Here is a 23,435-nt window from a genome sequence, read left to right as displayed (position 1 = left end):
AAATTAAAAAAAACTTCTATGTAAGTAATTCACTTTAAATTGCAAAAATTGATCTTAATTTGATATATTAAATGTTTTAATAGTACGAAACACAGTTTAATTATGATCCCTCAAAAATCGTCAGGTTTATATGCCGGACCCTATATTAGTAATTATCCTGTATTAAAGAGCTTTTTTTTTGGCGGTCCTGTTTTCTAATTTTTAATATTTATCTTTAATCTTTAATATTTTATTTTCAGAGTAATGGATTACAGCTTCTGTTGTAATTTGATTGTAAGATGTATATCCTTTTAAAGGTAGTCAAGAAAAATAAACCTGATTTTTTTAAATGGAATTACAATTTTTGCTAGTTACAAGTTTTTATCATACTACATTCTTAACATATAAGCTTAAGAAATGTAACCTTTATCCTATTTTTAACCCTTCTAAGGAAAAACTTTAAAAATTTAAAGTATTACTCGGATACTGTTAGCGTAAATATTCCTAATAGATTTCGTATTACATCTCAAATGAGGCAAGATATATAGATTTCTAAAAATGAATTTCCATCCCATTTCACCCTCCGATGGATTAATGTGTAAAAAAATCACTTTTTAGATAATTTACTATCGTTAAAATAGTGTAGGAAATATTCTTTCCCGACTAAAATTTTCCTATCTTTTTTTTTTGTATATTTTCATACAATTTTGTAGCTAGTTTGTAGAGATAACAATTTTTTTCTAAATTAGTCGTTAAGAGAAGAAATCTTCCCAATCTTTCGATCCAATAAATAAACAATATATATATATATATATATATATATATATAAAAGTTAAAATAACCCAAAGCATTAATATTAGAAAGAATTGAATAAATTTCTTTTTTAATCTTTATTATGAAACTCCAAGGAAAGTTGAATAAATTTAAATTTTAAAATACAAAGAAATTTCATCAATATAGTTATCAAATTTTTTTACGATTTTTTTTTTATCGTTTCAAGTGATGAAGTTGAGTAATTTAAAAGGAAATATTTTTGACAGTACGAATTATAAGGGTCGACCTAAATGTCCAGTATACATGACAAACTCAATTTACCAAATTTTAGACCGTGTACATATCATTAATACTCTAGAATAATTTATTATATCCATGTTCAGAACGAAAATTAATCTGCATATGTAATTAGCATAAAATATTAGTTATGAGATAATACGTATGAAATGAAAAATAATATCAAAATTTAACTATTTAAAAATTCAGACGTGTATATGGAATTCTTCAAAAAGAAGAAAATTATTTTAAAAATGGGATGATAGTTATTAATTTTTCACAATTCTTATCCGTATAATAATTTTTTAATTACTTCAAATTCTTATCTAATATGACTAATCCATGTAAACCATCTGATGTATTAGACGATTAGATTTGCTTTCTATGACAATAATGATGTCGATTTCGAAAAAATATGTTTTTGACTTTTTGAAAATTTGAGACCTCATGCATCAGGGGCCTTATTTAATGATTAAAATATTCACAAAAATTGATTTTAAATAAATTAAAATTTAAATTAAAAAAAATAGTTTTAATCGTTTTTTTTTTAATTTGGAAGCTCCCCCATCAGGAGAGGGGTATTAATCTATTTTAGTATCTATTGTTTAACAAAATACGTTTTGAAAATTAAAATTTTAAAATTATGAAAAAATTGTTTTTTTGTTTTGAAAGCTCCCGTACTCAAGGGGAAGCGATCCAGTAAATTTTGTTTCTAACAAAACAATCCCTAAGTGATTATAATAAATTAAAAATTCAAAGATACAACAATAATTCTAATAAAGAAGATTTTGTTTTCTAAGAAGGGGGTGAAAATTGTTGTATAATCTTTTTCTTGCCTGTAGGAAGTAAAGGAAGTATTGTGATACCCGACAAATTTCGGGTTTTTTCAAATTTCAACGGAAATATCCATTTTTATCATCCCTGAATCCATTTTGACTAGTTTCAGCTTGACGTCTCGCATAACTCAAAAACGATTAGCCATAGAATGTTGGATTTAGGACTGTTGTAACATCTAGTTGCACGCCTCTCCTTTTGATTGCAATCGACTGGACCAAAAGTGTCTAAAATAGCCCAAAATCCAAAAAATCTGGATTTTGAACTTTTTCTTAACTGCAGTAATAAGCTCTCATTAAGAGATTTCAACGATATATCGTAAGTGGTACTTATTTTCATTGCTTCCAGAGCTATAGCTCAATAAAATTTTAATTAATAAATTATATTTGGATCTTACAAGGGGACGGCACTTCGGTTCGAATCAGACTTCATCTCCTTTTTTTAACTTTTTTTTTATTTAAATATATTAACCTCTGATTGTAATTTTTTTTACGATAAATAATAATTCAATAACAATAAATAAAAAAATTATGAAAAAATATCAGAAGTTATTAAAGATATAGAATGTTATGTACTTTTCTTTTTTTTTTAAATATGTATATGTAATTTAATATGTGTACAAAAAAGTCATTTGGTTTTTACATAATATTTTTTTCATGAAATATTGAAGAATAAGGGCTATCAAAAAATTAAGATTTTTACGTTTAACATGCAATGGGTAACTTGCGAGATGGATTTAAATTAAATTTTTTTTTAAAAATATACTCATACGTTTGATATTAGAATCCACCTTAATTTAACTAATTATTCTATTTATATGAAACTATAAATTACATTAAATGATAAACAGAAATAAAAATTATTTTTTACATATATAAGTTAATACAGTAAGTGAGTCATTACATTCCAATTGCCACGAACGGCTGGATATCAGTAGATTCCACGAAATCATTACGCTCAGGAATGGTTCCCAGCTGCAGCCTTTGTTTAAAATAAAATAATTTTTATTCAGCATTCTTCAAGATGTCGAACTACTATTAGCATGTACTTTAAATAGTACTCTTAGATACTCGTTCCTTAATATATATAATTAACGTCCTATTTTACATTATTAGCATACACGCCAAATAATGTATTATTGCACGATTAATATTAATCAAGTAAATGTATACTATTTGGAAATATTAATTGAAATAAATAAATGTTCCGTTTTTTTTTTAAAGAGAACATCCTTGTAGATTAACATAACATATGAATATAATATATATATATATATATATATATGTCTTTTGTGTTTTTTTAGATGATTTTGTTTTAACCTCATACTAAGCACACTTCCTTTGTAAGGGTTTTTATAAAAAAAAAATATATATCATTTAAGTCAAAAACAGTTCAATGAAATATAACAGAACAAATTTCTGTTAATTAATTAATTAAAAAATAAATAAATCCAACTTTAACAAGGTAATCAACAAAAATGCTTTGTTTATTAAAAATGTTATTATAATACTAGAAAAATCTTTCCTAAACCATTTACTATAAATATATATAAAAAGGCAAGAATATAAAAAAAATTATAAGGAAGCATAAATTAAGTGACTAATCTATAGCAAAACATGTTTAATAATAATTGACAACATAATTTGTTAGTTTTTTCACAAAAAAAAAAAACACGTTTAATTTAATTATTTTAAGTTCTTTGTAGTTTTTTTTTTTATATATCCTTATTTATTCCTGAGTATTAAAATGTTTTATTTTAAGTATACAATAAAACTTGTCAAAAAAAATATATATATATATAAACTTTTTTTAAATGTTTGTAACTCTTTTTACTTTACTAATTATTATCACTTTAGTTCATTTTTTTGGCAAGTTCTTTCTTTTCTTGCTGATTTTTTTTTTCAGCTTTTCTTTTTTGCCAGTAATTTCTAAGGGTTTCAGATCTTCTTGCCCTTTCTTGTTCAAAGTACACCCGGCTTATTGTTTTCTTGGGTTTTGTTAGGAATCTTGTTTATTTTTTAATTTCTCATAGTTTCCGGTTTTCGTTTTTAAGTTTTCACGGGTTACGTCTAATTCCTCCATGTCTTTATGTTCTTCGTAAAACCGGTTCGGTCTGCTTTTCTTGTTCCAAAAAAGTTCGATTATCCGTCTGATAAGTCTGGTCTCTTCCATTCTGATAATATGTCCTAGAAAGGAAATTCTCTTCTTTCTAAATTTATTAGTTATCGGGATTATCGTTTTGTAAATCTCTTCGTTTGGAATAATTCTCCAAATCAAGTCTCTTTTAATATTTTTCCCGATTCATCGTCGTAGAATCTCTTTCAGTCTTTTCCATTTTGTCGGTAAACCTTGTCTGGTACGGTCAAAATATGGTTTCGCATCCGTAAAGTATTTCCGGTCGGATAACTGAGTTATAATGTCTTATTTTTGTGTTTATGGAAATGCATTTTTTGTTATAGATGTTTTATGTTTTTATTGTGGCTTTGATGAGTTTATTTATTCTTTCATTCCAGTTTGGATTTTCTTGGAGGTTGTGTGTGATGTTTTCCCCCAAATATTTAAAGTTTTCTACTAGTTCTATGATACCCTATAATTAATTTTAAATTTAGAATTTGAATTTTATAATAAAGCTATTTATTATTTTTCTTTATTTATTGTAACATTTTATCAGTATAATTGACATGAAATATGAAAATGTAGAAAATAATTAAGGATAATAAATTAATCAGCAGACTAACACCTTTATCGAATTGCTAATCGAATCGATTTATCCATCATTCGATTTTTTTGTAATAAAACGAAACTGTTGAAACGTTCAATTATTTAATCTTGATGGGTTTCAAACCAATTAGGTTTAAGGAGAAGAAACTCTTCGAAGCGAATTTTAGATTGTTTTTATTGTTTTGGCTAATTATTTTATACTATAGTAATTTTTAAACAATTTGTTTTTTTTTTTAGTTTTTAGACATTTGAGGGTATCTTTTGTTTAATGTAAATTACAGTGATTGATATCATCGAAAGAATGGGAAAAAATTAGCTTAGAACAATAAATTAGTGAAAACGTCTTTCTTTTATAATAATTAATTCAAAAAAGTAGCTGTTGAGATCCGAGTAAATTTATATAATTCTTCTTATATTTAGAATAAATCGGTCTTTTTGTGGTCTATCTCTATAATTTAGCCTATCTACATACAACGGGTTTTTTTTACATATCTATTCTATTATCACAAAATTTGAATCTTTTTCCCAAACTTCAACAACTCCATTCCGTCCACGATCATGCTGACATGGTATTGCCCCTTTAAACGTAATCATAAACAGTAATTGTATCATAACTATTAAAAAACAATTCAACAAGCGCTTATATCTAAACGGCTGCATGTGCCATATTCATAATAATAGAGAGTATTTATATTATCTGTCATATCAATAATCATTTTAAGGATCCTGATATTAATCGCAAAAGAATGAGCCAGCTTTCTTTAACAATCTTCCCATATTAGGGCTACGAAGAAAAAGTGAATAGTGAAGTGGTTTCCCATCGCCTCCTTTACCAAATTTACTGTCATATCAACATATCAGACAACCCGAAATTCAGGTGATCAGCTTTATAGTGGTGAAATGAAACCATCACAAGGACGGGCTGCATTTAAATATCGCTGCTGAAAGGTGGTAATTCCTAAATAATGCCTATTGTACTTTAAGTGCTTTACATATGTCAAGGAAAAAAGAATGGGATATGCAGCGTAAACATAAAATTAATGTATCCTTTCCGTTGTGAAACGATGAGTTATCTATACTATTTTAACTCGGTAGGGAAAATATAAAGTTAGGTATAAGGTTGAAATTGAATTGTGAGAACGGAATAGAAAGAAATTGAGTGTTGCATCAAACCACATCCTAACTCCCGTAGGGAAAGACACCCTCCTTATGACGATCCCGGTCGCTACACTACCCCGTCCGTTTCTAGCCCTGATGGCTTTACCGGAGGTCGTCGTTTAGACCCTCTAAACCTGATAACACAACACAGTCATCAGTCTGGCCTCTGTCAGGATGCTACCTCTGCAAATGCATAGGCAGACATTTCCATCAGTGACAATCGCTTCATTTGCCCTCTTCCAAACACGGCAACCTACCGTAAGTTACAACCCTCAACTATCAAATTAACCGATTCGCGGAAACGCGATCCCCGCGTTTTCCTCTAACACCTAAGGTTTCACACAAAAAATTCTTCCTATATGTAATTTCGGTTGGACTATGCACTTAGGTCATTACCCGATTGCGTCTTTAAACACCAAAAATACTATTCTCATACTAATAAAACAAGTTTTCATCTCGACAAACACAATTTGTACTACAATTCAACTTACTCAAAGTCCTCTTTAGTTACTTAAAAATCAACAAACAGATTCACAAATTTAATATGACTGTAATGAAAACTTATAGGCCACATACTAAGGCATCCTGGAATAGTCGCTTTGATATTGGAAGGACAGGTAGAAGGAAACATTTGTGTAGGCAGGCCACGTTTGGAATATGTAAAACAAATTGTTAGGGATGTAGGATTTTGAGGGTATACTGAAATGAAACGACTAGCACTGGATAGGGAATCTTGGAGAGCTGCATCAAACCAGTCAAATGACTGAGACAAAAAAAAAAAAAGTAATGAAAACATACCCTACCTCTTTGCACTGGTCCTCTTTCAGGAGCGAGGTCAATGCCTATACCCTTCCAGACCACAGCTCCATCACAAAGTTCTCCATATATCCATTCTCATCCTAACAGCGAATACCTCAGCTAAACAGGACTCGATGCAAAAACGCCTATCTTGACGAAGTAAACAACCAGGAGGGCTCCTAACAACCCTGGTTGCAATTCTATCTAGACATTTATAACAGCATAAGTTAAGAAACGATAATAATTTATGAAGAAATGTTTTGTTTTACACATTAAAGCTATTTTGTTATGCAACTCGAAAGGAATGTATCGCTTTAGTTAAAATATTCACATTTTAAAATTTCTCATATTCACGAAAAATAAAATTAACTTTGTCGTACCTATTAGAAAAAAATAATCTTATTTTCGTTAGCATTTAGTTTCAAAAAAATATTAAAATAAGTAGATTATGAATTCTTACGTATTTATTACGCACATTTATTATTGAGTATATATATTTATCAATAAATCATTGACACTGATGTTTAATCTCTGGAATAATTTTTTTAATTTACTTTACCATGAACATTATAAAACAATTTGAGGAAAAAAAAAGAAAATTATTCTTTGATGAAATTGGAATCGGTTAAAAAAGTTTTTTCTTACATAAAACCAGTGTTACATTTTTTAAAAAAAACTTTTTATTAAAACCCAAATTTACTTAAAATATTTTCTTATAAAAAATATAATCATGCAACGATTTATTTTTTATTATTATAATTTTTGATACTTTGTTTTATCAAGGAACGGTTGTCAAAAATGTTATATGAGGTACTTTTCTAGCAACTGGTACACTGAATCTACACTGAATCACAAATTTAGATTTTTTTTAAAAATATTTTCTAAATATAATTCTGATGATAAAAACGTTATTTGGAAAAGGGATTAAACATTTTTATATATTTTTATGAGTGGTGATTTGGAAACATTTAATTTTATCCTTTATATAATGAGTGTCCCCAACATTTATGATGAATGAAAATCTGAAGTCTAAAGACTTAAATGAAGTCTAAAGACTTCAGATTTTCATTCATCTGTACGCAAACTAGATGCAAGAAAAAAATTTTATTTTAACAGTTGTTACAATCATACAGATAAAATCTCCACCAAGACCTCATGAAATTTAATAAATTATTTCAGTAATTTAGAATCCGAGAGTTTATATGTTAAAATGTACTTTAAAAAAACAGTAACTAATTCTAATTTCTAATTTTCATAAAAAAATAACGTGTTTTTTTTTTTTGTAAACAATGATTATTATAGAGTAATGTTAATAAATATCGCGAAAAGATTTATAATGACAATATGCAAACGTCGTATTCAGAAAAGCCTTCCTTAATATATAGAGAGAGAGAGAGAAAGAGAGAGTTAGAGAGAGATTGAGACTGACAGTGATTTCATTCTTGTATTTGTGTATGTCTGTGTTTGTATGTATATGATAAAAAAATTACAGAAAGACAACTGATGCTTTAAAAATAGATTTTCTCAACTGATGTACGTTAACCCCAACAAAACAGTAACCTACTTCTTTGATATTTTAGGAGTAGGGATTCTTCAGATCGATTATATCACTACTACGTGAAATACTTTTGTAATAATCATAAGTGGTGAACCGTAATTTTGAAGTGTTTAAATATCTCTAAACAAAAAATAAATCTCATATTCTCTCACAAAAAGTTACAGTCTAAAAATAATAATAAAAAAAAAATAATCAACTAAATTGAAATAACTAGAATTATTTCTTCCTGATATTAATTTCCTCTCGAATACTTTTCCCCTCTTGTTGCTTATTTTAAATCATATTTTTTCATTGAAAATACCGTTACTATAATTTATACTTTAAAATATGTTTTCTCTTTATTTAAAACTGTTTAATACAGAATCAATAAAATGCCGTAAAATATAGAGGACAACAAATCTCTCTGATACGACTCTAAAGAGAAATAAAATATGATAATATTCGCTGGCTTAGTAGGACAATTCTTCAAATTATAAAATGTTTCTACTCTATTACCTTTTCAATCTTCTCTACGAGTGTGGTTCCCTTGGAAGATAATGTGACACGCAGTAGGTGGTAGTCGATGATAAAAGAACGCGTTTGACACGTGGACAGAAACGAAAGAATGTATCATGAACATAAACAAATTGTAGATCTTTAAAGCGTTTGCTTGACATCGTACCGAAATAGGTCAGCTGTCAATTGACAGACCACAAATAATCGAGTCCGATACAGCTAAACCAAACCAAAATTTCTGCTTGTATAATGTTACCTTCAATTTTAATAATGGACTAAGTCGTCCGAGAAGTAATGAGAAGAGATTTTTCCTCTACTTTAGGAGCTTACATTTTGCGTCAATATGTTCATTCCTTGTGAAACAAATACTAATTTTATAGTCCGAGGTAATATGCTTTCTGGACTTGCAGAACCGTTTATTAAAAAAACTGGTTATCTTTGAGGAAAGTATTATTACATCATCTAAAATTAAAAGCCTTTTATATATTTTTGGTGTGGTGTTAAGTTCAATCGGCCAGTCTAAAGTCCACTGTTCAAGTTTGGAAATATTATGTTGTCAACTGAATGAAATTTTGTTTTCTTTGAAGAAATGAGTGAAACCGTTGTCACTTTTACGGATAATTTGTAATATTAGATGTAAATATATGAAAAGAAAACTATCGAGGAACACTTTCCAGAATAGGAAAGAATTTAGACTGGGCTGTTCCTTGATAAGCAGAATAATAGCATACAATAAGGAAGGATTGCAGAACCAAGTAAAATCTATGTTTAGAAAAGTCTAGAGAAGTAACAATTATTTTCAAAATCAGCGCCAACGAAATTAAAACGCAGTGAAGTTGACAGATGATTAAGTGTTTAGGTTGTAAGCCAAATTGAAGATTAGGAGGAGTTCATGGATTATAAATATTACTATATTATTTGAAAATTGTACAAAGTAATGGTTTCTTCTTAGTAATTTAAAGGAGAGAGAAAGAAAGATGATGAACCACGGACTACAGTTAAACTTGGAGAATCTAAATTTAAATATTTTGAGGTGAATTAAGTGTGAGGTGAATAAGTCGTTGAGTTTCAAATATAAAATAAATTTTTTTATTATAAAATAATATTAAATAAACACTTCATTCACATATATTTGTTTTTAAAACATCTTGGACACAATTTTAACGAAAAATAATCAAATCAAAAATAAAGTTATTTATAAAAAAATAGAATATTTTGTAATTAATTAATAAAGGTTAACTACGAAAGAATACAAAAATAAAAGCATCATAAAATAATTTAAATAATTGTAGTTTTGTTTAGTTATTATAGATTAAAAATAACATCAATATTACTGAAAAATTAAAATTTCTTAGGAACAACTTTTAATAAGACAAGTTTAAAATCTGTTAAAAATTAGAAAAATCGACTGCAAAAAAAAATTTTTTTAAAAAGTAGAGTTCGACACCTAGCGGTCAAAATCGGAAACTTCTGGGCATGGTTTTGAAATTCACATTTGATTTTCAAATGAGCGTGTTAGGCGTGCGGGTGAAAAACACTGCTCTTTAATGCAGGATAATTACTAAGATAGGATAAAATTAAACAGCGTTCGGGTCACAATTTTGTATATATTTATATATACTCGTAGTATAATTCTTTTTCAATTTTTTTAAAATTTATTTAAAAAATTTATTTATTTTTTAAATTTATACATATATATATATATATATATTTACAGAGAGAGAGAGGGGGGCGGGGCAGAGAGCCTATGACATTCCCGGTAACGTAAGGATCCATCGCGCGGAGGCATACATCTAAATGGTTCAGCCGTTGAGCTGCTACGATGGAACAAATACACATACACCCTAAATATATCACACTCCTTTATGGGCAGTCGTGTAAAAAATAAACGAATTAAACATAAATAGTAACAAATTTAAAAAAAGTAATAATAAGGCGTTAGTCTAATAGTAACTCGCATCACAAAATCAGCTGATTTTCCAAGTCGACAGTTCTAAAGTTCAAGACCTTGTAAAAGCAGTTGCTTTTATATGGATTTGAATGCTACACTGTGAATACCAGTGTTCTTTGGTGGTTGGGTTTCAATTAACCACACGTGTCAGGAGTGGTCGGTCTGAATCTGTTTCAGACTAAATATTTACCGGTACATTTACACTTACACTGCAGCTACGTCAGGCCTGGCAAGACAGAAGCAGTAACTGCACACACACACACACACACATCCAGACCCGGCAATAGCTGGAAAACTAGTTGGAGAAAACAAAGTAATAAGCATTCAGTTAGTCTAATCGATAACTTAAGAGGAAAATAAGAAAAAATACATTGTCTACATATACTCGTACAATCTTTTTTTTTTACAATCGGCTCTCCTGCGGAGCCATAAGTAAGTTTCCTGACAAAAGCACGTGATAAGGAGGTGCTTAAGGAACCCCCAAAATAAATAATACACAATAAATAGTTGCAAGTAAACTTAAAGTCCAATATGAAATTTCAAGCTCACTCATAATAAATCACAAACCATTAATTTCAGCACTAGTCCACAAAACAAACATTAATAACAAATAAAAAAAAAATAAAAAGAAAGAGAAGAAATTAGATACGACACCACTAAACTTGACGACGTTACGCAGACCCTAGGTCGAGTACATGGACACGTTTCAACCGTCGGACGTCTCTGCTGTTATCGAGTAGATTAATTGCAAACTGGTTTACATGATTTTCAAGCCTCTGCAAGTATTTCACACTGCGCTGTCGTGCAATCCCACGAACCGACGGGAGCTCCAGATAATCGTGAATCTCATCATTCCGCGTGAACCACGGCGCTTCTGCAATTACCCTCCTATTTAGTTCTGAAATCGTCGTATAATTTCCACATTATTAGTACTAGCCGTTCCCCACTATTCTACACAGTCCAATATTGGGCGCAGGATAGCCTTATAAATAAAGATCTTGTTGGATAAGGTGAGGCCTGAGTTACTCCGTAGCAGCCGATGATGTTCCCTGTACCTTGCGTTTAGCTGTTTCCTCTTCATCCTCACATGGCACTTCCAGGTCAAACGCCGGTCCAGGTGAAGTCCCAGATACCGCACAGTTTTCGTTTGCAGGATCAAAACACCATCCACACCGGGACAGTCACCCCTCCGCATGGCAAATGTGACGTGCCTTGACTTACCCTGATTAACCTTAATCATCCACTTTTTCTGCCACACGCAGATACGATCTAGCGCCATTTGTAGGTTCTACGAGCTAGGCCAGGGTTTTTGTTAACGGCCGAGATTTCTCCTAATAAATTTGCAATTATTTGTTTTTTTAATAATGGGTATTTAAAAAATTTCCCCACAGAATACTATTTAATCAGAAGAAATTAAATTAGATTAACTTACAACACACCCTTGATTCATGATCGGTTAATCATAAATAGATTTATATTTCAGTATCATTATTTAATCGTTGATGTACAATTAACGAGACTGATTCTGTAATTAACAATCTGAGATTAGGCTAAATCTACTGTCAATTTGAAACTGATCTTTAAATTTAAATAATTCCTTTCATTATTGAGAAAAATTATTGAAAGATGCAATAGAATAAAAAAAATAATAATAATATTTTTAGAAGTTGTAAAAATCTTATTGGAAAATTTTCATTTAAACAAATACAGTACTATAAAAATATAAATTGTGCATCCTGTTTTTCTTAAAACAGAATTATTTCGTTCAAAAATAAGAAACGCTTCAAAAATAAGAATTTAAAGAATGAAAAACTAAGTAGTGGGGGGAAATTTAATTTTATGACAATCATAAAGTTATTCAACAAAACTTTATATAGAAATTCAATTTCAGAAAACTTTCAAATTTACTTATAAACATAAGGCTTACAACCAAGTGAAGATTTTCTTCAGCTGAAAGATTTCCATTATATACTATTTTCTTGCTCTTTATCTCATGTAAAGCTTAACCGTAACAATAAAAAAAAAATCAAGAAAAATCTATAATATTCCTTTTAAACGTTTACAAATAATAAAAAAGCTAGTATTTTCTACGTTTTTTTTTTGTTGATATTTTGTTTAAATTATACGTAAGTTTTTTTTAAATTTATACAAGTAAACTATATGTAATTTCTTTTTACTTGACAAAAACTATGTGAAAATTTACGTACTTGATTCCGTATAACTTTCATGAGAAAGTAGTTGATTGTTTTATTAAAAAAAATTAATTAAATATCGTTTTTAAATAAATATATTTCAGTGAACGACAATTTAATTAATGATAATAATTACTTATTGCGATAAAAAAAAGGAAGAGATTTTTAATTTTTCATTTTTTTTTTTAATTTAAATATCAATAATAATAAATTAAACGTACCAATAATAAATTATTCAAGTGTTTGTATTGGCTAACGGGTAGGGGTTATCAGTTGTCTTCTATACAAGACCTTCATGAAACCGGTGTGGACGTATGGGGGATTCAGCTCTGCGGGACAACTAGTGACGGCAGTGTTAAAATGATCCAAAGATCACAGAACAAGATATTGAAGAAAGTGACCCAACCGCCTTGGTTTGTCAGGAATTATGAAATATATGAATAGCTGGGGATTTTGTACGTTCGAGATGAGGTTGACCGTTCCAAATCGAAATACATGGTTACGCTAAATAGACATCCCAACCCTGTAGGGGGAAGACACCCTGTGAGGGTGTCTTCCCCCTACATCCCCCTACATCCGGTAACCTCACCTTGTAAGGTTACCGGTCCCCACACCACCCCCTCCGTTTCAAGCCCTGAGGGGCTTTACCGGAGGTAGTCTTTAGATTCTCTAACTGATTACATCTCACAGTCATCAGCCAAGCCTCGGTCGGGATGCCACCGATGTAACTGCCTCGGCAGACAATTGCATCAGTAAAATACATATTAAATTTTGCCTTCACGTAGGCCTCAAACGGACATCCTCACATCCAACCTAATGTGATTCCCTCAAACTAACTGACCGAAACGGCGGAAGCGCGAACCCCGCGACTAGTCCAGATTTGATAGCACCGTTCGTTACTGTGAAGGCCTCAGAAAACGAACGAGTTTAAAGTTAAATCAATGCTACACTCATACCACTCAAAATTGTGTCTTACGCAACATAGAAATTAAGACCTACACCCAAATAAGTCGACCAATTTAGATCACCTAATAAGGAAACGCAACCTCATTCCAGTCCACGCAGAAGCCGGGAACAAACCCCGCTCTCCCACCCGGTCCCATCATGGTGTCTCGCGTGGCAATTACCAAGTCACGATCAGGACCGCACGGAAGGGAAGCCACGCTTCCGATCGCACGGGTTAATACACCCCGGCGGCGCGGCCACCCCCACCAGCGGGAGCCCCAAATCGAATCGCAAACAATACCAATATAACCGTGGCACGATGCCAATGCGCCTACTTCTAACCAATCCAATGCGTAAGTCGGAATCCTACCCGCTGGGATCCTACCACGATCGAATACCTCGATTAAACTCCCTCTTCAGACCTACACACCGCAAAGGTGCGAAGAAAATCAGCCACTATAGACCACTGCTCGCGAATTATCCAGTTAATACGGAGATCCAAAAAGGAATGCATTCTCTCAAGTTCCCTAACAGCTCGTGAATGTTCGACCTCGTATCGGGGACAAACGTAAAGGACGTGGTCCACTGTATCATCAGTCCCACAATTCGGGCATTGACTCGAATCCACCAAACGAAACTTAGCCAAACCCGCCCGAAAGGCACCATGCCCGGAGAGAAACTGTGTGATATACCGACCGGGGGAGACCCATCCAATCGCACCTAAACCAGACACTATAGGAAATATACCATACCTGTGGGAAATTCGTCCCACCTGACCTGCCAAGACACAAGGCCCCGTTCTTCAATCTCCTGCATTAATAGGTTATTTACCTTGGAAATGTAGCGTTCCTTACGCTCGTTAGCCAAGATATCTATTGGTTTGACTCCGGCTATAACACAGACTGCTTCCCGCGAGACTGTTCTGTAACCGCCTATAACAGCCCGCAAGAGGAGTCGCTGGACCCGCAGCAAAATCTCCGCGCAATACCTAAAAGCCATGCGGTGAGCCCAGACAGGCGCAGCATACAGCAAAATAGCTTTGCTTATACCTTTGTAAAGGATACGCACGGTACGGCAATTCAACCCCCAATCCCGATGAATGACTACGGATTCCATAAAAAAAATAAGTGGCCTTTTTTTTGCTACATACCGTAATGTTCCTTGAACCAAAAATTCTCATCAAGTTTAACAACCAGGTATTTTTGAGCCGTAACGTACCGAATGGAGAGACCAGCCATCCGAACCCGGATTCGTCGGGAAGCAGCCAATCGGCCCATAAACAACATCATTCTGATTTTCTCTGGGCTGAAAATCATCTTATGTTGGAGACTCCACAGTCGGAGTGTCTCACAAGCAGCTTGAACAGCTTGGAACTCTACCTCGTTACGCGAATCCCCTTCAATCAGTAGGCTAAATAGACATGTAAATGCCCTTGCTTTGAACTTGCTAGACAACGGTAATGACATTAGACGACTGAAAAAAGTTCACGTGCTGAACCTCAATGATGGCCATCGAAGATACTATATTTTCATGTTTTTTTGTTAAATATTGGGCTTAATAGTTCTGCACTCGAAAGGTAAGCACCCAAAGAATATTTACACAGAATATGTCATAATTGAAAAATTGACGAACTAAGCTGGCAGTCAATTCTTTCAATCGACTTAGGCTACTTTTATCGAGTGCGAGATGGACTACAACAGTTGCAGTTATTCACTAGAAAACCGAGTTATAAAAACTGAAAAATCATATTATATAATTCCCCTGTTTCTTGATACTTAAAAATAATATTTTTAATAATAATTTTTTAATAAAGTGAAGGTGTCAAACAATCTTACAAATATTTAAGTGTGAAATACAGTTAAGTTTTAAAATATTAAAATGCATCATACTTCGAGAATTCGGGAATATAAATAGTTTTCTTGAGAGATACTTCGCTGAAAAAAAAAATTTATTTTTTTCTCCTGAAGAACTTAACTAATCGTATAAAAAAAGATTCATCATCTTAAACGCCCAGATATCCTTCTAAAGACTAAATAGTAAAATAAAATCTAAGCGTTATATCTTTCTTAAAAGTGTATCGATGTCTATGTTTAAAAATATAACAGATTTTGAACAATTTTTTTTATCGGATACAATTAGTAACGGATATAATTTACCTGTTAATAACAGTAAATTTTTTTAAATAAAATAAAAGCCAAAATTTGTCTATAAAATCGTTTTTATATTTATCTACGTTGTTCAAGTGAGTTGTACTAGTGTAGTATTACGGAATCTGAGTCTGTACTTAAAAAAGAACGGCTACAGCCAGCAGCTCAGAAAATGAAATCATCGGCATTGAATTTTTAAATTGGGAACGCCTAAAGGAAGACTATATATATTAAATACAATAAAATTTAATAACTTTAAAATTATAAATTTAATGTTATAATTACCTTTATTATGCAGCTTAATTATATCAATATTCATGATTAATTACATCATTCCGAATTTATATCATCAATCTACATTGTAAGTTATATTTTATGTGACGTTCATAAATTAATGTAAAAGCAATAACCCAGTCAAAACTCTCCCATTGATGTAACATTAATAGCTTTTTAAATCATTCTTTATGAATAGCAAAGAATCATTTTTAAGGTATTCAGTTTCATAATTCATTAGATAAAAATGCAAATTATAATTTGTGTTTGTGTGTGTGTGTGTGTACAAGCTGCAGAGACGTGCCATAGGTACGCCTTCCGGGCGAGTGGCGTCTCGGAATGGGGATTATTAGGTATCCAAAATTGATTATATCTTGTGTAAAAATATTTGTTTTTGAATGATGAAAATTGATATAACGAAAGTTAAATTAGAATTTTTTTTAACTCTGGGACTACCGTTAGGTATTGCTTCGAAGGATGAGATGAATGACAATTTTTGTAGCGTGTAAAAATGCCATACCTGACCGGGAAATGGGGATTTTCCGCTAGTTATCGGTACATTCCGGTTCCTATTTTTTGGTTATAGTTCATTATTTTATGAAGAAACACAATCGCATAAATAAAAAAATATATTATTATATATTTCGCATATATATACGATATATCGATATATATAATAATATAAAAAGTATACACGTGGCTACCAAGAGACATGTACTAACGAATCGGTATTTTCCGCTAGTGATCGGTACATTCCGGTTCTAAGCTAAGGGGCACACACATACACATACACACATACAAATGAAATTTTAATAACTTAATGTGTATTATTTTACTGTAGCAGTTGAATTTATTTATTAAATTGAAATGTACATGTAGTTTTATTGGATCCTAGATTCATCACACCAATATTAATTAAAACACAGAAATAACAATGATTTGATTGTACATTTTGGTACAGTCAAATCTTCTTCAACAATAAATTTAAGGAGTACAGTTATAAATTAGTCTGCTTTTTTGAAAGAAAAATCTTTCTTTTAACCTCTATTTATACCAACTCAAAACAATTACTTTTGAGACGAAAGAAACTTGTAAATTACCATAATCTTGACATATGTGTAAACTTTTCCAGGGATACCTAGATGTTTAAATAATAGTAGATACTTGCTTTAAAGAAACAGATATTTTATTCAGACATTACGTAAATTGATATTATTTTGAACTAGCATACCCCGTCGCGACTTTGACCACAATATAGATGTAGCTTCACTCGCAATGCTTTTTTAATAACAAACTTTTTTTTTATAAATAAAAAATATTTAATCACCAATATTATACTTAGATTTTCATTAAATCCTGATAAAACGGTAAATAAAAATTTCTATGAAAAATACTGAAGGAATATACGATAAACAATGAATTGTTGCCCAAAACTTAAACAAAGGAAAACAAAAAAGGAAGATAAGAAACTTGAACAATATTTGTTAAACCGATCCATTTTATGACTGAATTAAAATAGTTCAATATAAAAGTCCATAAACGAAAAATGTATTATAATCCCAAATCTAGCATCCCCATCGCGGCTTCGCCCTTGCTCTATGGTTACTTGCACTTCCGGTCACGATCAGAGGGTCATGGCTCGCTTCGCTCTCCCTTCCCGTTTAATCCCGTTTCTCTTTCCCTTACTTTTTCGCCTTCCTCTTCCCCTTCCTCTTTTTCCTGTTTTCCCCTTCTTCACTTTTTCTCTATTTCCCTTTTCCGATTTTTCCCTTTCTCCCTTCTTCCCCGCGCGTAAATCGGTCTATAACGGTCTATTATAAGTTTTTTAGTCTATAACGGACACACACATCGGAAACATTGCAATGGAATTGTAAAATATTTAGTACAGCGTATGTTGCTTTTACGTCCAACAGATAGCGCTGTTAACACGAAATTTAGTTTTTTATCGATTTAAACCCTTAAAATCAAAATTTCACAAAATCCTTTCTTAGTGCACGCCTACTTAAAGATACGAAGGTACCCTGAAAATGTCGTCTCTACATATAATAGTTTTGGTTGTACGTTGATTATGAGTCAGTGAATCAGTCGGTACATTCTCTTTTATATAAGAGATATAAAAGGAATTGTAAAACTAATAGTTTAAAAGAATGGACTCCCTCCCCTTCAGTGTTTTCCTAAATAAATCAAGAGAAACCTTTAAAAATCCTGAATTTACATAAAGAAGTAAAATAAAAATTTTTAGTCCGCTTAAATGAAATGTAATTCTCAATTAGAATCATATTTTTTTCTTTTACGTGTATTTATATTTTAGTCTTCACCAACTGCATTCCATTTCGATAATGCGATGGTTATTCGTTTTTATTTTGTAGAGGAAGTTCATCTGGTGGTATAACGTAAATTTGATTCCAAATAAATTAACTGTAACTTTTTCTTTAATGATTTGAAAAAAAATTATTTTTTGTCTTCATTGTTTTAGTAATGTTTTTTTTAATTATACCATAATAATATATAGTCTGATCGCATTATAATATTCAAAGTATTTTCATGCAAAAATTCAATTAAAAATAAAAAATATAAGCTTTCTATAGACTTTCAACTCTCTCTTATTAGTTTTTTTTTCAAAATGTACTAAAAAAAATAATATATTTTGATTTTTTAAAGAGATTTGGCTCAAGGTGTAAATCATTTTTGTATTTTTTTCTGTTTTTTTATTTTTTTGCCTTTACCTTTATTACAATTTTTTTTCAGACACTCACTGTTTTTTATAGGGCAACGGAATTTTAAATAAAACCAAAAAATACAAAAATATATTTTTATTTTCTTAATGTGTATGTAGCAATTTGTTCAACTAGTGAACAATAAGCAATCCCCCACCTTGGCTCAATGAGATGAGAATATGTATGGCACGTAAATGAGGTGTAGTCTTGTACAGACAGGCCGATCATTGCTGAAAAGAGAGGTTATTGAACCTCAACAACCAAAGTACACCGGTATCCACTGTGTAGTATTCAAATCCATATAAAAGCAACTAACTTTTACTAGGACTTGAACCTCAGAACCGTCGACTTCGAAAATCAACTGTTAAGCAACTGATTTCATTTTTTGGTTGAGACGTTTTTTTATTTGATTTTTCCAAAAAAAATCTTGATATTTTTTGAGTCCGAACCAAATTATTGAGTAGTAAATTGTAGCGGTTATTTATAATCGATTTAAATTGAAGGCAACGACTTCAAATATCAGAATTTATAAGATTTCATGGAAAAACATTATTCTATTAAGTTTTGCTGCAGCTTTTTGATGAATCGGTTTTATTTTTTCGTAATTTAATTTTATTATCTTCACCAGTGCTTGGTAATGGATTTCTGCGGTCTTTTCTGTTATTCCCACTACTTATAAAATTTCAATTTTAAGAATTTTTTTATATTATTAGCCTTAAACCGCCTTAGCCTTAAAATATAGTTAAAAGAAGATACAGATTTATAAGCCACATATTAAGGCATGCTGGAATAGTCGCTTTAATATTGGAGGGACAGGTAGATGGAAAAAATTGTGCAAGCAGGCAACGTTTAGAATATGTAAAATGAATTCTTATGGATGTAGGTTATAGGGGGTATACCGAAATGAAACGACTGGCAATAGATAGGGAATCTTGAAGCTCTGCATCAAACCGGTCAAATGACAACAGAAGAATTGAAAAAAAAAAACCTTATTCTATTAAGTTTCGGTGCAGCTTTTTGGTGGATCAGTTTTATTTTTTCGTAAATTAATTTTATTATCGTCATCAGTGCTCAGTAATAGATTTCTGGGATCTTTTCTGTTATTCCCACTATTTATAAAATTTCAATTTTCACCTTAACCTTATTCTTAACGTGATAAAATATTAATGGGATAATTTTCTCATTATTCAACCGAATTTTCCGTAAAATACATATACCTCATGACATCGACAATCAGCTGATTTTGCGATTACGAGTTTAACCACTAGACTAACCCGGTGGGTTTACTTAATAATTATTTTTGATATTATTATCTCCAAGTATTTACCTTAATATTATTTCACGTTTTTATATTTTAAATATGGTCTTTAATCGTAACTATTTTTTTTATTTTTCAAATAATTGAATATTTCATTTCTGAAGTGATCTACATATTATTTATAGTGAACCGGATCGGAACAAAGAATTTATTTATTTGTTTCTCTCCATTCCTTTTTTAATTTATATCAAGAAGGAGGCTTATTATACCTTTTTGTTTCACGGAAATAGTTTTTTCATACGAGCCGCATTTTTTATAGGCCTAATCTTATCTGACAAAAAATATATATAATTTTTTTTAATAAAATTTACTTTTAAATTAACTGCTCAAAAACAATAAAAAGCATAGTTCTTTAAATTTTGATTTTTTTTTTGAATTCATCAACGAAATAAGGCTAGTAAATTTTTACTAGTAGTAGTTGTTTTAAATTTTACTCGACTTCTAAAGGTTGAAATTTACAGAATTGAAAATACAAGTTTTTGCTTTTAATCGGTTCTATTTATAATAATTAATTTATTTATTGCTTTCCACTATCTTTTACAATCTATCATTCTTATGATTGAGATAGATGAAAAACAAAATGAAGTATGAGAGATACCAGTCAAGTTATTTTCTCTGAGCGTATTTATGTTTACTATACATTTAGTCCCCGACTATGAACAGAGTCAAATTGTCACTTACAGGGCTGGATATCACTTTATTATAGTGAGCTTGGCATGTTGACATACAAGAATACATATAGTTTCAATGAAGAAGCCAACAGGAAACTAATTCACTTATTAGTTTTCCTAGTAAGCCTGGCATGGATTTGCTATTATTGAAAATGTAGTTTATCTTTGGGAGTGACTTGTGTTGTCATGTATCGTATATTTTAGCTTTCAACTGTTTTATTTTTTACAGAAGATCATTTAATTTTAAGTAAATCAATAAAAGGACTTCAAACAAATTGGGAATTTATTTAAAAACGCAATGGAGATATAGTTTGGTCCTTCTTAGATATACTTCTGTTGTCTGATTTAATAGAAATGGATATTGTTATATTTTAGGAATGAATAAGTTACAAAGTTACAACAGATCCACCTTTAATAAACACAAATAATACATTAAATAACAGACTTTCCTTTAAATCTAACTTTTTTGACAAATAAGAAATATAAAATTAACCACAATTAGAATATTTAAAATATAAATTTAAAAAATTTAAAATGAGGAAAATCTTAACTTATATACACTTTAGTTTGTAAAATATTTCAATAAATATATGTTTATTTAATATATTTATGCAAGTCATATTCATTAAGTGAATATTTTATGTTCAAAAATGTTCACTCATTACATCAAAATATTTAATAGACTATTAAATAAACATAACTAGTTCACTAATAAACAGTAATAAATATTTATTTATACATTTACATCATCCTAGATAAATAAAAAATAAACATTCATGACTTCTTACTTTTAGTTTTTTAAATTCAAATAAATCCTACCACACCGTTTAAAAAATGACTGGTATATTCATTAATTAATTTTTAACGTACAATTACGTTTTATAACAGATTTTAAAGAAAATAAAAAACACAACTATAAATATTATTTTCTTATTTTTAAGAAATATTTAAACTATAAAAATACATTGATACAACTAAAATTACAGGCAGATGATAATGGGACTGGCCTTGAATTGGAGATGCCGACTAAAGAACAACTATCAGAATGGTATGCTGAAGTAGGAATAACACCCGATGGAATGAGAAGAGATATAAACCATTTAAAAAACTGGATGTCAAGACAGCCACATTTACCTCACATTACAGGTATTACATTGCTATTTTTAAGAAATGAATATTTATGTATGTGTGATGTTTTTATATTATGATATAGTTAGGTTTTTAATTGTAGAAGTTTGTATATATGAATTCTAGGCCTGAGTGAGGTACGAATTCAGAATTTTTACATTAAAAGATGTACATTCTTAACTCTATCTGCAAGATTGGCAGAATAAAGAATAAATAAAGAAATCAAATATCATACAGAAAACAAAAAAAAATTGTTTTTGAAGCAGCGATATTGTCAGCCTACATCAATATCTGTAACTAAACATGACCTTTAAATATGTCAATTTCTAAGTAGAAGCACTGCATAGGCTAAAACACAATGTTTATAATAATATAAGATTACAAGTAAAGGTAAAGTGATTTGTTGCTTTTCACTATCTGTTTCAGTCATTCTTTTGGCTGTGATATATGTAAATCAATTGAGGAATAAGAGATAATAACCAGACTGAATATCTCCTGCATTGTCTGCTCAACATCTTTTTTAAAAATTTGTTAAAAAAACCTTAAAATTCTAAAAGTAGATGGCGATTTTGATTGTTACACAAACATCATGTCATTATTAATTAAAAATTTCCTACAAAAGAATCAGAAAAAAATAAATACCCTCTTATTAGCAACAAGTAAAAAAATCTTCTTTTTTTTATGTAACTACTATTAAGGCTATAATTAGGAAACTGGCCTCTGTCCTCAGAAATGGTAAAAGAAAAAATTAAATCCAACAAAAAAATGGCTATTTATAAATTGATTTGTAAAGACAATAATTGTAATTTAGGTTATGTAGGGCCAACTAAAAGACAAAACTATAACTCCAAAAGGGAACATTTGGCTCATAAATTATAGAATACCACAAAAATCACCAATATTCTGACATTCTCAAAGCACAGGTCAAAATCAATTTATTAGAAATGAATTTTTAAAATAAGTGTTCATAATAAACAGGAAATAGGTAGTTTAAAGGCAATGACGAAGAAATTTCATTGTTGAATAACCAAAATTGACCAATGTACAATGTCCCATTAAGAGGTATACACTTTTGATTTAGTATCACTCGCCCAACCCCCCCACTAAAGCATATTGGTCTATTTTAATTTGTATAACCTTTTAACTAAGGTTCTACCAATCTTCAGTGAAAATTTCAACCTTCTAGGATTTATAGAAACAAAATGGCAGCTTTCAAACAAAAACATCAATTTCAGATAAACCACATTTTTTTTCATTGCAAAATAGCTGGTAAAAATGATTAAAAATAGACAATAATTAGAAGTAGAATAATTAAAAACAATTAGATAATTAGTCATAGTTACTACCTTGTTTTATTCGATTAGATCAGTTATTCAACAATACAACATCTGTTTTTAATCATTTTTACCAGTTTTTTTTTAATAAATAATAAATGTGGTTTATCTGAAATTGTTCCTGTTTGAAGCTACCATTTTGTTTGCATAAATCCTAGAACGTTGA

The 23,435-nt window shown here is 30.3% G+C and overlaps 1 protein-coding gene across 3 annotated transcripts in view; it reads left to right on the top strand.

Moving 5' to 3' along the window:
* LOC142327671 (alpha-tocopherol transfer protein-like) overlaps nt 1-23,435 on the top strand; it is a 96,936-nt gene that overhangs the window by 40,088 nt on the left and 33,413 nt on the right. For all 3 annotated transcript variants that reach the window (XR_012757055.1, XR_012757054.1, XM_075370904.1), the window contains exon 2: nt 21,794-21,953. Coding sequence is in view for 1 of the 3 variants with exons in the window: in XM_075370904.1 (XP_075227019.1) it covers nt 21,794-21,953 (160 nt within the window). In the remaining 2 variants the exon portion in view is untranslated. The remainder of the gene's footprint in view (nt 1-21,793; nt 21,954-23,435) is intronic.

This window comes from Lycorma delicatula, chromosome 7 (genome assembly GCF_047948215.1).
Source record: "Lycorma delicatula isolate Av1 chromosome 7, ASM4794821v1, whole genome shotgun sequence".
NCBI lineage: Eukaryota > Metazoa > Arthropoda > Insecta > Hemiptera > Fulgoridae > Lycorma > Lycorma delicatula.
This window is presented reverse-complemented; position numbering and strand designations above follow the sequence as displayed.